This window comes from Mercenaria mercenaria, chromosome 13 (genome assembly GCF_021730395.1).
Source record: "Mercenaria mercenaria strain notata chromosome 13, MADL_Memer_1, whole genome shotgun sequence".
NCBI classification, from domain to species: domain Eukaryota; kingdom Metazoa; phylum Mollusca; class Bivalvia; order Venerida; family Veneridae; genus Mercenaria; species Mercenaria mercenaria.
The window spans coordinates 60,363,416-60,379,078 of NC_069373.1; the positions used below are offsets into that span (position 1 = coordinate 60,363,416).

At 32.6% G+C, this 15,663-nt stretch overlaps 1 protein-coding gene across 1 annotated transcript; it reads left to right on the forward strand.

The window, feature by feature from the left end:
- Positions 1 to 594: 594 nt before the first annotated feature.
- Positions 595 to 15,037, forward strand: LOC123529077 (uncharacterized). The gene is made up of 3 exons (XM_045309281.2): positions 595 to 1,044; positions 12,763 to 12,981; positions 14,163 to 15,037. The coding sequence occupies exons 1-3, from the start codon at positions 786 to 788 to the stop codon at positions 14,426 to 14,428; spliced, it is 744 nt and encodes a 247-aa protein (XP_045165216.1). The 5' UTR covers positions 595 to 785; the 3' UTR covers positions 14,429 to 15,037.
- The last annotated feature ends 626 nt before the right edge of the window (positions 15,038 to 15,663 follow it).

Below are 15,663 nucleotides of genomic sequence, written 5' to 3' on the forward strand. Positions count from 1 at the left end.
GTTCCTGGATTCTGTACCAGTACAGACCTGTACTCCGCAAGTAACAGCCAACTTCCAACATGAATCAGAGATGGATGACGAATGATATCAGACACAATGTCTTTTGTCAAATCGTCACGGAGAACATGCGCTCCGACCGGGGATCAAACTCACGACCCCGCGATTCACAGATCTGCGCTCTCCCTACTGAGCTAATTTGGCGGGCTTAACATTTCTGAGGCAAGTTTTAAAGTTAACATTATGCCCAACTTTAATGCCATATGTCATATTTCAAAAATACATAACAAGCTGAAAAGATTTTTTATTAAAATTATTGTGGCTTATTGTAAGTTAATGTGAAATAAATATACCAGACAGTCTAATCAAAGCTAAACTATCTTGTTAAAACAAATGTTTCTATGTAGTTATAATGATATTGTCACCTATAAAACTATATTTAGCAGAACTTGACACATATTCTGTCAAAAACAAAACGTAATTTAGCAATAAACTTCATTAAAAATGCATATTTTTGCAATGCAAATTAGGAAAATACTGACGTATGTTTTGTGACGTTAACGATGTGGAGGCATTTAAATAGAAGCTGTTCGCACGATTTTCACTCAGCCGAAACATATCTATCGTGGTATGACTATCAGTCGTGCTCAGCAGAAAATTACTGTAATTTGTTAGACGTTTAGCTATCGTTATTAAAACGTTACGTTGATTGTCGTTCAAATACAATTATCACACGTCTCCGTAAAAGCATTTCAACGTTCTTTTTCTCGTTAATCCTGATATAACAAATGGCGTGCTACTTGCAATTACAAATTTTGGTACTATTTTTTGCCTTAATAAATGGAGTTATTAGCGATGGTATATGCAGCGATAACATAAAGGGGCCGCAAATAGTCCCGGATCCTGACGACTGCGCTTCGTTTTATATTTGTCACGGTGGACTTCAGTTTCGTTTCTCATGTGCCTCTAAAGTCGGCCCAAAGAAGGTTTTCGATCCAAAATCTCGGACATGCGTTCTACAGGGATCATCGTATGACCACAGTAGTTGTAAGTATATTTTACGACTAACATAACATTTCTTTAAATTGCAATTATCTAATATGTAGGTACAGAACATCACTCTGTACGTTTAGGCTAACGATATATAATACTCAATAACATGTACGTATCTAGTTTATTTATACAACGTTATCATCACCCGTATCAGTAGTAGCAGAAATAACAACAATAACTATTTCATAACTATTTATAATGATGGACATTATTACTAACTATAACATTGGCAGCATTAATATCATCATCATTATTGCCTTTGTTGTCAATAGTAGTAGTAGTAGTATCTTTAGCGGTTGCAGCTGCGGCAGCTTTGCACTTGTTGCTGCTATTTCATTTGCTGCTTTCAACTGCAGTATATAACTCTTTTTATTTAAAACGTTACATAATTACAGTTGAAGTTCGTTATCTCGAATCTTAAGGGACTAAACGTCATATGTAAAGAGTTTTCATAACAATAAATGTGGAAGGAAGGCATTATAAATCTTAAAATGTACTGCTGTAAACTTTGTTGCAATACATTTCTACATTTAAATAGCTAGATAAAAGGGCAGGTAAATATTCATTTAATTGTTATTTAATCGATATTTATAATTATCATTTGGGAAATAAATCTATTTTGTTCAGCACGAAGGCATTTTAATTGTTACACTGTTTAAATAATGATAATAATAATGTTCAACTAAACAGCAGTATAAAAATGCAAGCATAAATTTCTTTGACGTTGTGGGTTATATAACATTTTTCTCATAATTAAATTTGTACAAGGACTATCTCATTTCAGAAGAATTAATATATTAGACTACGAAGTCATAAAATTCCGAAAAATTTAACTTCTGGTAATATGTTCGTTTCAATTCTAAAAAAAAATATAAAAGAAAATGTCACATGTTCGAAGGTTGTAGAAGGTATAATGTAGATATTGTGAAAAAAAGCAGTTTATGACTTGAATATATATCCATTTCCGTAATTGCAATACAACACTGTTTAAAGAGTGCAGTTGAAGACGCCTTTGCCTTATCATATTACGTATCATACTCTAAGGCATGAAAACTGAATCGAGGCAAGATATTCAAATTCATATCAGGTGAGTGGTGGTTTATTAGTTACGGTGTTGCTCCCTCAACCTAGAGGTCGTGGGTTCGAGCACCACTGGGATCAACGACACAGCTCACAAGTCAACAGTACTGTTTTCCAGGATGAAAGCTTTAATCATTAGGGGGCTAAGATAAATTAGTATAAATTAAATTTATATTAAACATATTCCAGAAATATGTACAGTAACTGATAAGCCACCTATCTATAGAAAATAAATAAATGAACTAATACCTTTTAAACGTTTATATAACGGTGCCCACGATGAAGATTTACCACATCTAGCTCATTTGAAAATTCTTTCAATAATTCTATTTTATTGAATTTTGGTCGTAGGCTGAATGAGACCCGTTGGTTTTCTGGGCATTGGAGAAAATGTTGTTTTTTTTTATTTATTTTGTATTTTTTAAGTAAAATGCACTTACAGACTAAATGGTGGTTTCTAATTGTTAGGTTAGTTTTTGAATTCTGGTGATTAGGGTTACGTGCATGCCTTTTGTACTGTGTCTTGTGCTTAACCGTTGTGCGACATTGCTTGAAGTAGTAAACTTGCATTTGTCTAACCATTGTACAAATGCCGCTATTGATATACAGTAACTGTATAAAGTTGCGATTTTCCTTGCATCTATCAGCCTTGTACCTTTTTTATTGTCACAGTGTTACTTCTCAGATAAAACCATGTCGTCTTTTAAAATGTTGCTATCCGTAATGTTCATTAACATTTGATGGATAGTAAAGTCATTATTTTATTTTCATGTTTATAATTGCGGAGAAATTTTTGTCTCATCTGTGTGCATGTAAAGACACTGAAAAGGTAATGACAAATGAGTTACTTAATATAAATATCAGTATAATCATGATGAGTTTGGTTCATAACGGATCATTCTCATTAAGATGCATAGCATTTTTTGAAAATTTATTATATAACTGCCTTTATTAAAATACCACAAAGTATTCAGTAAAATATTTTGTTTAATGGTTAATAAAATGTATAAAACATCTTTAATCATCATATAAGAAGCAATTATCATATGGGATATTCATTAGACATTTGAGGTATGTTCAAATGAATATCTGGCACAACATTAACATTTTCATAATTAAGTGATGTTATTATACCGAGGATAGTCGTACTTCTCTTAGACTGAAGATCGAATGCCAATACCAGTATCAGAGGCATAACGAAATCCTCGCCATTGTTAACAGGCATTACTTCTTTCAAATGACGACGATAAATAAAGAAATCAAGACTACCATGAGTATCCTCGATGTTTGATTTTCTGTTGTAATGTAAAACATTACTGTACTCAGTTGCCGACGTTTAATCGGTAAGACGCAATGTTCCAAACATACAGTCATACCTGTTCCCCTGATTCTAAATAACCGCTATTACAGTCGGTAGTATTTATTGCACAGTGTCAGAAGATTATGAGAAACTTTCAACATTACCACAACAAAATTCTATCTTCTACGATGGCATCATCGCGCTTTTGCGGGATAATATTTGAAGATTCCATTCGCACACATCCACAGCCCCCTCCCCCTCCCCCACGCTCTCTCTTTCTCTCTCTCACACACACGCACCGCACAGACGCACGCACGCATGCATGCACACATACACACTCGCACCTCCTCTTGACATAAAAATCAAAACAGCGAAAGGGTCAGAAGCTGATAAATTCTTTTTTATTTCTCTAGAAATATCAAGAGCTCTAAAGAACACAGAATCGTATAAGAGCACAAAAATTAATTGTCCTCTAGTTTTCGATAAGGTGAGGTTAATATATCATGGACATTTACTAGCAAATAACTCCTAACGTAATGCAGTTAAATATAATAAAGACTTTCAATAGCTGAAAAAAAAATGTATCTGATATCTTAAAAGTCATTGATTGATATTAATAAAATCAACAATAATTGTGGTTTAAAGTACTGCATGATCAATATAGCTTGTTTTATTACTAAATTCTTTATCTTGCTATGACACAATACAAATAAACGGAAATGTACCATTACAAACAAGTCCTCAAAACGATCACATTAACAACTTAATATACTGAACTACTTATATGCGGACGAAGACTCATGCTGAACTTACTGTTTTTAAACAAAAACAACAGCAAGATAGTTCCAAGTATGAAACTGAAACTAAAGGTCATAACATATGAAATTTGAAAAAAGGTGTTTTATTGCAAACTTTAAAAAAATACATCCAAACTGTCATTGTTTGTATTTTCATGATCTTTTTTATGACCTGCATTTTAAAAATTGAACTTGTTTTCATCAGCACTAGAGAAGGATATCGCCATAACAAAGAAAACTGAGATTGTCTTATTTCTCTCGTAAAATACTTAAAACGTCAATCTGTCTCTCAAGCACACCCACATATAAGGTACAGGTCCCTAATTTTAATAATATAAAACTATTTCTAAAACACCATTTTTTAAATGTTAAAAAATGAATAGCAAATGATCTAAAACCACAAATGTCACATGACGATATAGCATTTGCCACTACAATAGGAATAAAACAGACAATTTTGTTTTTCATAAAACGTCAAAATTAAGTGCCATGCTATCTTGGAGGTCATTGAGTCTATTCAAACTATCAAATGAGTTTTTGAATATTAATATATATTCATAAGTCATGTAAAAACGAGTTTCGATATTGAATTAAAACATTGAAAGTGTATACGATATTACATTATTTGTTTTGATACTTACTATATATAGTATAAAACTGAATAAACCACATGATAATCATTAATTACGCTAACGATTGACGACAGACAGTCACATTCTAAAATTTAGCATAATAATTCTGAACAGTATCTAGGTAAGAGAAAGATTCGATAAGATTATCTGTTCCCGTATGTAACGAACGCATTTCTTTTAAAACATTACCTGCGTATGCTATAGCATGGTATTGTATTTCAATTATGATGCATCAAAATGAAATGAGTTATAGTTCTTTTCAAAGAAAATATTTCAGAGATGAATTCAGTTTTGATAGATTTGCAATTGGATCTTTAAAATGTCAGTTTACGTCATTCTATAATCAAAATACAGGTGTTCGTTTCATTTTAAATACTTTTCTTAAAAACAGCTGCGAGCAATTTATCTAAATATTTGGTAATATTTAGCCAAAGACATGTTATTGTCGATATTGCTAATAAAAATTGTTGTTGTTTGTTGTTGTTGTTGTTGATGGTGGTGGTAAAATTAAGTTTATTCGTAAAACATTGAAAGTACATGTGTTAAATAAAACATACGTATTAAGGTTCTTATTACTATTGTACAACTTTGCATCGAGATATGCTTTGATTCGATGACCTTTCCATTGAGATATGCTTTGACTTGATGAAATTTACATTGAAATATGATTGGATTGAGTGTAAGCTTACTCTTGTCGACGCCCTTTGCCTAACCATCGTAAAACTTTGCATCGACATATGCTTTGATTTGATGACATTTGCACCGAGATATGCTTTTATTCGATAACATTTTCATCGAGATATGCTTTGATTCGATTATATTTGCCTAATCATTGTAAAACATTACCTCAAGGTATGCTTGGATTTACTGTAAGCTTGCCCTAGCTCGACGCCTATGCCTGACCATTGAACATCTGTACTTGAGGTTTGTTTGGGTTTAGCGTAAGCTTGCTCTTGCTCGGCGCCATTTGCCTAACCATTGTACAAATTTGCCTCAGAGTATGCTTGGATTTACTGTAAGTTTGCCCTTGCTTGACGCCTATGTTTGGCCATAGCACAACTGGACTTGAAGTATGCTTGGATTTAGTGTAAGCGTTTGTCAAACTATTGTACAATTTTGCCTTGAAGCATGCTTCGTTTTAGTGTTAGCTTGCCCTTGCTCGACACCATTTGCCCAACATTTGTACATGTTTAACTTTGAATTGAAGTACGCTTGGATCCCAGTCGAAAATGTCGAGCATGGTATACAATAATTATTTATTGTGAATACAATGCAATTTTGCTGTATTTCTCGCTGTTCTTAAAGTCTACGTATTGTCACCATCATAACGACTTAAGTATTTTGATTGCCGCAGTTTTCATAGATACTGTGAAATCATTTAATTTCGTCGGCACGAAATTTCGTGGTTTTGCCTAAAACTGCTGTTTCGTGGGGACGTAAATTCGTGGATTTTCAATTTTTGTAAAAAAAAAAAAGAAAAAAAAAGAAAAAAAAAACTTCCACAGGAACAGGTCTACTAGTACTTCTGTCCTTACATGTGCAACCTACACGTGTCAAACAGCGCTACCATGGTTACCGAAATTGCAATCTACGCCGCGGGAGATTAGCGAGTGTTCATGTGCCAATTAACGACCTCGTTATCTATAGTTATACGACCCCTAATTTGCAAAACTTTTTAAAACTGTGAAATATGCAATAAGAAAAGTCGGCGCCGATTAAAAAGTGTCAAAACCGTAGCACCTTGCACAATTAGCATTCATAATCGAAACAAATATACAAGTTGATTGTTGATCATTTGAAAACTAGTTATTGTACTGCAAATTAAAACAAACTATTATAGAAAAATAAAAATGTTACCCTAGTAATCCTTACATAAACTATTATAAACTAGTCCGGTTTTATTTTTTATTTATTTTTTCTTTTCTTCGCAAAGTGAATGGCGCTGTTGAACTTGTGCGTGTTATTTCCTGCCGAGAAAAGTGTAATGTGAATTAAGTATTAATGTATCGGACGCAAATCTAGCAATTAGATTCTCTAATTTAATAGCTCCAAAGTCGTAGTATTTTACTACAAAAAAATAAAAAAATTTCACATTTATAAACATTGCATAGCGGTGCCGAAAAAGTCAAATAACAGCCGTATTATTGTGCGGTTGGCACGTGACGCTACGTCAAACTGCTATTTTTAGTATCTACTTTTACTTTGTCAAGCATGTCATTAACACAACATGGGTACATTTCTAAATGAAACAGTCGGTTTTGTTTCCACGCATGCCAATGTTTATCGTTGATGGAGCCTCCATAAACTACACGAAAGCTGCAGGTTAGTACTGCCGCGGATCAGATAGAATGGCTATGGTGTCTTTTTTTGGCGACTTTGCGTACAATAAAAATGATCGTGGGCACAATTTGTTCGTTGGGACTTAAATTCGTGGTTGAGCTCAACCACGAAATCCACGAAAATTAATCCCCCACGAATAATAATGATTTCACAGTAACTATAATTATGACATTTCAAATGCAGTTATAATTATATTGTTTATTAAAACTTAAGGGCCATATAAATCATTATTAAAAAGCATGTTTATATTTTAAGATTTCAGTTTTTTCTCTCATTTGTATGCTTATACATACAGAAAAATGAAGTATTGTTGAAATTATAACAGTACTAATAACAAATATTAAGATTGAGGACTATAAGTTTGTTTAATTACGGATGATTATCCTTAAGTGCATAGTAAACTTGTTAAAAAAAATTATAAATGCTTTAATTATAACAAAGACTTCGTCAAATCTTACACAATATGAATGGTCAAATAAACCCTTGAAGTTTATTTACGTATCAGTCAGTTTTCTCATTTTTATTTGCATTTACAAAATTTTACCCCATTTTGCAACTCAACTATCGTGAAAAATTTATTTGGTGTGTTTGCTGCTTTGAAATTACCAATGATGTTTCGTTGTTACATTTCGATAATTCACTTAAAATATGATAAAAATGTTCAGATACAACATCACCTTTAAAAATAACAAGGTTGAAGAAATAAAAAAAAATGATAACTAGATTTAGATATTATTTAAGTCAGTATGTTTGCGTACAGTAAATTCACCTTTCAGTTCGAAAAATAAGTTCAGACTAAATTTTTTGAGTGGACGGTAAAAAAAATCTTATTTTTTCCCCAAGAACAAACCTTCCGGTACATAACCTTATTAAGTTTATTTGAAAAGTTTGAACCTGTTTTGCAACAGTATAATATGCATACTATACTGTTACAAGGTGATAAAAAATTGAAATTTATGGCATTTAGTGTGTTTTGCTGCAAGATTTGCAAGAAGCTACTTCAACCTGTCATTTTTTTATTTGATCATGGTACTTAAAAATGAACTTGTTATTATCAATACTGTAACATATAGTTGTCATCTGTATTCTAAATATATGTACCTTCTCTTCCGCAACAGGTTTAAAATGTCAGTTTGTCCTCTTAGCACACCTACAAGTAAAATTAATGAATGCAGCCAAAGCCATAGTTTAATAACAAAAAAATACTTTTCAAAGCAATTTTTTCTAAATGTTAAAAAATGAATAACAAATTAACTTAAAAACCTCATTTCAATATTAGTAATAATTGTCACTACAATGGGACTATACAAACTTAAAGAAGTTGTTTGGAAGGTCAAAATTTAGTGATATATCATCAGTAGACAGTATAGGCATTATATCATGTGTACACAAAGAATATGGCAAAACATTCGAAACTATCCATTGAACGCTATATCTTTACTTTTATTATAGAATTTTGTCTCTTGAACAAGTAAATTTATTTAAACCGAATATATTTCTAAGACCATGGTCCTCTGTGTGGCAGTGTCGGTAAAATCAGCATTCATAATCAAAAGAAAACAAACTAAATCACTTTTCCAGTGCCAATACAATGTTCTCTTTCAAGCATTTCAGGGAAGAATTTTTGCTAAACAGAATTGCAATAAAATATTAAAACGTATTAGCATATCCTACTTTGGACTTAAATACTGTTTTATATCTAAAAGTTCCTAACATTTGACAACTATTTATCATAATTTCATAATTGCTTGAATTCATTTTTAAGGCATATTTAGAGGAGAAGAAAGCTACTTTGCATTTACACTAAGAAATGCTCATAAACATTGGGAGTTGAAAATAATAGCACCCCTTTTCAACATTTTGACCTTTGAAAAAAAAAGACACATAACCGTACGTCACAATAAGTTTCATGTTTGCACCAGTTACACTAGAACACCGCCTTTCGATATGAGGTCAGGCACTGCTATTGATTTCTCCGCAGGCTTCAGTTATAAGAAATCACTGTGTCACATAGATCGAAATTGAGAGATGACAACATGTGGTACTTTTAATAAGTTGCGAGACACCAAAAGAAAAGTAATTCTACATCATAATATAATTATTACATATACGGTTCCGTTATACAGTGTGACCATGAACTGTGTGTCATTTATCGTGTTAGCAAAACTCCGCAGCTTGTCACGTTTTAGCTGTCTTTGCTCTTTTTACAAAGACATACACTGAACCTCAGTCTATCATTATCTAAGTTTAAATTACAGTGCATTATAAAGCAAAAACAAACGTTTCTGTTTAAAGTGCCATGATATAACTGTTTTTACTTACGGTAGCTCTGCACGTTCGGATCAAAACGTTTTTCTAAAATGTACAGTTTGATGAAACACTGATATTCCGGAACTTCAGAATACGCCAAAAGAGTTAATTGAATGAAAAGTATAGTGCCATGTACTTCTCTTTTTTCTCTACCGATTTAGAAATATTGGTCCTCCAGTCAGTTGGCATGAATGGTAAATTGCACATTTTATGACTTTTTTGCGTATAGAAGAAGTTTCCCATTGTAGATTTTGATAAATCTGTTCGTAGTTGTAAATTCATCTAATTTCAATCAATGGCTAAATACCAACTGGAGTCCTTACATTGCTGTTGTTTTTTTTTTGTTGTTGTTGTTGTTTGATTTTTTTATTATTATTATTATTATTATTATTATTATTATTATTATTATTTTGACGGAACCCTATGTATTTTGTCAAATTTAATCTTAACAAAAACAGACGTATTTACTGTTGAACATTTAATATACGAGATATGATAGATATTTTACCCATACTGAACGCTCAGATAAACGGAACGCAGCTGTTTAAAGAGTTTTGTACATGAAACAAACCACCTGTACTTTCAATTATACAAAGACGTCAATTAAAAGAATCTTAAAATCCAGATACAAATGGATCAAAATTAAGACATATTATCACAATATTAACCAGAAAATGTTATCAAACATTCTCACTAAATTGATCGCTATATTATGTATTTTTGAATTGCTATAAAATTTTCTTATCAAATAAGTTTATTTACAGGTCACGTATAAGCGATATAGCAGCAGACTCTGTTCGTGAGAGGTAATAAAATGTGAGGCATCCGTCTAACGCCCCCTATTACCAACTTAAGCGGAACTCTATCGCGAATTATTTTGGAAAAAAAAACAACAGCATTGAATTGTATGAAATAAAAACAACACTGAATTCAAGCAACCTGAATGTGCTAGAAAGGTACACTGACATTTCAAGTTGTTTTCCACGTCAAAATTTCTAAAACATAAACATTGTATCATATTCTTACGTTTAACTCGTGTGGCAATTCATAAGAATGGTAATATTTTCTAATGTAGTTAATGAAAATAAATGACAAGTTGTGGTATAGTGTTTTAAAAAGCTGACAACATGAAACCAGCTTTCAAAGGTTATGACCTTTCATCTTATACCTGCTTCTTTATCCCACTGAAGTTCAAAACATAAACGTACAAAAAGTAAAAAAAAAGTAGAAAGTAAACACATGCTTCCTCTTGTTATTTTGTTTAACGCCTGTTTTGTAACTGAACCATTTTATAATAGCTCCATTAAGGTAGTTCTGCACGTTTGATAAACCGGAAGTGATGGCATAACGTTATTTATACGGAAAACGGAGGATAATGCCTGGATTCGGCGTACGGAAACGAAAATCAGTTTATGAATTAAGGGCAACCTGTGAGTAAATGTATTAAAATGGCACTGTTACTATCTTTCTATAGTCAAAATATGATATTAAAACATCTTACACGTTAAATAATTCAGAACAATGTCAAACAAATAGCTTGAAAGAGGCGGTTCACTTTAATCAGCTCGTACTTCATTGCCATGCCGTGCCGTGCCGTGCCATGTCGTGCTTATACTCCTCACAAGCTGAAGAACAAAATAAAACAGCATTAGTATTGGCGTGTTATGACATTTGTCATTTTGTGTTACCTCTCGATTGTACGTGCGAGTGCTCCGAAAAAAGCATTGAGCGAAAAGTGAGTTTTTTATCAACTGCATTTCTTGTCTTCTTGTCAAAAAGCATTAGACGAAACGTGAGCATGTAAGCAACTGTGTGCTTCTCTCTCGTAGCACATTTTATCTTCTAGAAAAAAAAGCATTTTCGAACGAAACGTAAATGTGTAAAAATTATTTCCTGCTCGCAATGTTTCTTATCCTCTAATCAAAAAGCATTGAGAGAAACGTGAACATGTAAACTACTGGCTTCTCGCAGCGTGTCTTATGGTCTAACCGCGAAAAGACCATGCATGACACAGTGAGGAAATACGAGTCTTTGACATTCGCGTTGTAGTTTTTATTTCGATGACGCTATTATTACGTTTTTCCTAGCATACTTTTGTGTTGACAGTTTCACAGTTTCCTCCTGAAAAAAAAACCGAATGATATGATATGCCTTGCCAAAATGACATCATCTACGTTGAAGATATATATGCAAGATATGTAAAGTTAGTCTAGTGACTGACAAATCATCATTAGTATAAGATATATTAGTGAAAACATCATTATTGACAATTTATTGTTTTAATGACATATTATTGATATAAGACATTCATCCGCTCATTTAAATACATTCACATGCATTTTATCACATTATAGATTTCATTCATTGTTACATTGAATATTTTTATTACGGCCTTCGTGTATATATCAATTTAAAATACTGATACTGAGTATATTACCCAATAGTATTATACTGTCAAATTGGATATTTTTACGAGCATAAACTTCAGTTATTTTTACATTTGTAATGGTGTACGAGGTGGAATATTCATGAGTTTTTGAACATCTTGTGAAAAATAAAGGAATATTTATTTCAATAATAACGATTTTACGAACATCAACAGCTAGCGAATATAACGAGGATAACTTTCTTGCAAAGTTTTCTGATTTTACTGCTTTTAATCCTATGTTGTAAGTTTTTTTTTTCCGAAAATATTACGTGCGCCTTTTTGAAACTCGAAGCTTTATCTGTTGTCCTAATAGAGCCCTAACTGTGCCAAAGAACGCCTCCGAGTAAAGGCAAATATCCTAAACCTGTCTGTTTAGGCCACTACATTCTATTCCAGTTTGGCCATAGATAGTGTAAATGTTAACAAAAACATTTTTATTTACAAAGGGTGGACTGTTTAGATGGTCTGTTTGTATTCATATGAAAAGTGAATGCACAAATGTTAACTTCAGCTGAACAAACGTATGGTAGAATATGTCGTGCACATATTTTTATGCGCGCTCGGTATTATTAAAACCACAAAGTAATGCCGAATTAGAATCATGTTTTATTATATCATATATGATTCTACAACAGGAAATTTTGAATAATTCAACTTGCTGGGCAAATGTGACAGGTGACAGAAATATACAATTGAACAGACCATGCTGAACGTTTAGAAAACAAGAATTCAAGATGACTTTACAGCATGAATTTAATATGTTGATGGGAGTGAAGCAAAACTAGATCAGAATGTTTTAAAAACAGCATTGTTCATTATTTTCAGGCAACAATAACTTCCGGAAATCATCTCAAAGATGTCTCCCCGGCTTGACGACAAGCTTCCCTCACGAAGACAACTGTGCGATGTATTACCGATGTACGGGGATGTATAAACCTGTTAAAGCCGAGTGTCCATATCCTCGACTCTATAGCATCGAAAGTGGCACTTGTGAACTTTACCTGTACGTCAAATGTGGAGCTAGGAGGGAGCCAAAAGATCCATGTAGGTTCAAGTCCAAACCGATTCTTAAATACACTGTAGGCTTCGCAATTCTTTCGTGACTTTTGAATAGCAAAACTAATTGCAACCATTGATAGTAATGTATAATTTAATAAATGAAAAAGTAAAATAAAAGCATGTAGATAATTCCAAGCGTGTCGCTATCAATGTAACATTTTAAGCTGACCATTCTTTCAGACGAGGCGATGAAAAGTGAAGCATATCTTTCATATAAATATGCACACGCTCTGCTTGTGGTATAATTTTGATAAGCAGCAAATTTAATACGCAAAGGCAAAATACAAAAAAATGTCGTCATCGAAAACAAAAATAGATATACCGAGACTGGTAAGTGTTCATGTACTGCAAAAATTTTGCACTTATGTTCTTCGCGTTACAAAAAAAAACGATGTGTCATTTTGTATCTTTTTTTAAGTTTCTTCAGCGACACAACGGAGCTATTGTTCTCATAATATAGTTTAAACATGTCTGATAAACCACAAGTAACTCAAAAACAAAACAGTTCGTGATAATTTTCTAAGACAGACGTTTTAAGGATTGAGCATTGCCATTAAAGCCACGTATTAGTTTTTTTCTTACCATAATACACTTAAATTCTGCACTTGCCTTTATCATTCTAAAACCGCATTTAATTTGAACGATTATAATAATACAACTATTGTATACTATATGTTTTGTTTGGTCATTAACAATATTACATGCGTCTTATTAGCAAATGTTTCTTTTGAACTTAAACAGCATGGTTAAGTGTATGTTGAATCAGACAAAGCAAAGTTTCTTACACCAACACTGTAGAATCTGAAAGTTACGTTTTACATGTACATTTTTATTGTGTTTGTATATGACCTCTCTCCAGATTCCCTGGAAGAATACAAAACAAATAAAGAAACCGAAGCTTACAACAATTATTTATGATTTTTATATGTTTTATGATTTCTGATAATGTCTGCATACGATTCTAATATTTAGCAATCACATTGCTACATATTGCTACGCCTTGCTGAAGATGGAATTTAAATAATACAAGGATTCAAAAGTAAAATGCTAACATAAGTGTATCAGATCAGACACTAAGTTGAGGTATTCAGATGTCAAAATTGAAATAATACAGTATTATGTAAAACACCTATTTTTTAAGAATTGCCACTTGTTTCTATGTGCAGGTGACTATGAAGCGAACCAGTGTGAAGATAGTGGTTGTATCCCGTGCAGACAGAGATATGGGACATGTATAGGCCATCCTGACGGTCCAAACCAATGGGAAGACAAACCGTGGACTCCTCATTTTGTAATCTGCAAGGATCAGCGAGTAATTCTGCAAGGAGACTGTAGAAAAAGCGGAAAAGTAAACATTTTTAACCCAGTCACTCGAACATGTATGCCAATGTCCAGTCTTATGAAGATGGCAACGTCGGCAAAACTTTTGTAGCCAGCTTACAGTTTGATCGAGTTGATTGGAAAATTCAAGAACAAGGGCACATATGACTTGTTGAATGTATGTAAACGAATTTGAGACTAATTAATAAGTGACCTTGATGCACTTGTATCAAATGTGTTAAAGTGACAAAGAACATATCGCCGTAATTTGTTGAAATCTTACTCTATTCGTAATTGTTTTGCAACACGACAATGTATAAGACATTTTTCTCGAACTGACTGTGTTACATAGAGTTTTAACCTGACGACATTTGTCGTGTTAACGTTTTGTTTAAAGTTTGAAGAAATACCTAATTTTTGGGAAGGATGCACCAACTGATAACTCTTTTTATATGTTAGTCGTATAGAGAAATGAAAGCCGACCGTGGATGTCAACAATGACGGCATTAACATTATATTATAACTGGACATATAAGACTTTTTGTACAAATGTGTCAAAGGAAGTTCAACGTCTCTTTTAATTCTACAGCAATACCAAGCAATGTCCATGATGAAATAAAACCAGTACTTCTGGGTTCTGTTGTAAAATAACAGCGAATACGATTTGGAGTGTTTAGTTTGTTTATTTACATGTATATGAATAAAATGCATAATACTTTTATAGTTTATCTTTAAAATTACTATGTTTTACGTACAAAAAAATCTGTTCAGGTGCAAGTTATAAAATGTCACAGTATTTGAAATTATAACATTTTACGAAGAACGTATGTTTCACTGAAAAGGTGTTAAAAAGATACAAATTAAAATGTACGAAAGTAATCTTATATTAAGAGTACTGGGCATGTCGTAAAATGGAAATAGCAATTAAAGAACAAATTTAATTTAAATGTTTAAATCCGGCTTCAATATTATATGGACCTCCATTTAACAGTTGTTAAATAAAGCATATCAGTAATTTTTAATTAACTTAGTCAAACTTGCCCCAATATGATGCTGATTGCCGAATTCATATGAGGATAAATTCGGCAATATTTCGCTTTTGGTTTGTGATCATTTTTGCTGAATACGTGCAACATCTGATTCATTTAGCCAATTCGGTCAATATCAGAATCCTTTCTGGGCCGAAAAATAGACGACGTGTTGATTGTTTAGTTTGTTTTACACCTAAATCCTCTTACTGATATTGTTTACTTACAAAGACAGATGACAAGTCATTAAGTGCGCTATACCCTACAATAATATTATTATCACCACAAAATGTTAAAATATATCTAAAAGAAAGTGTAC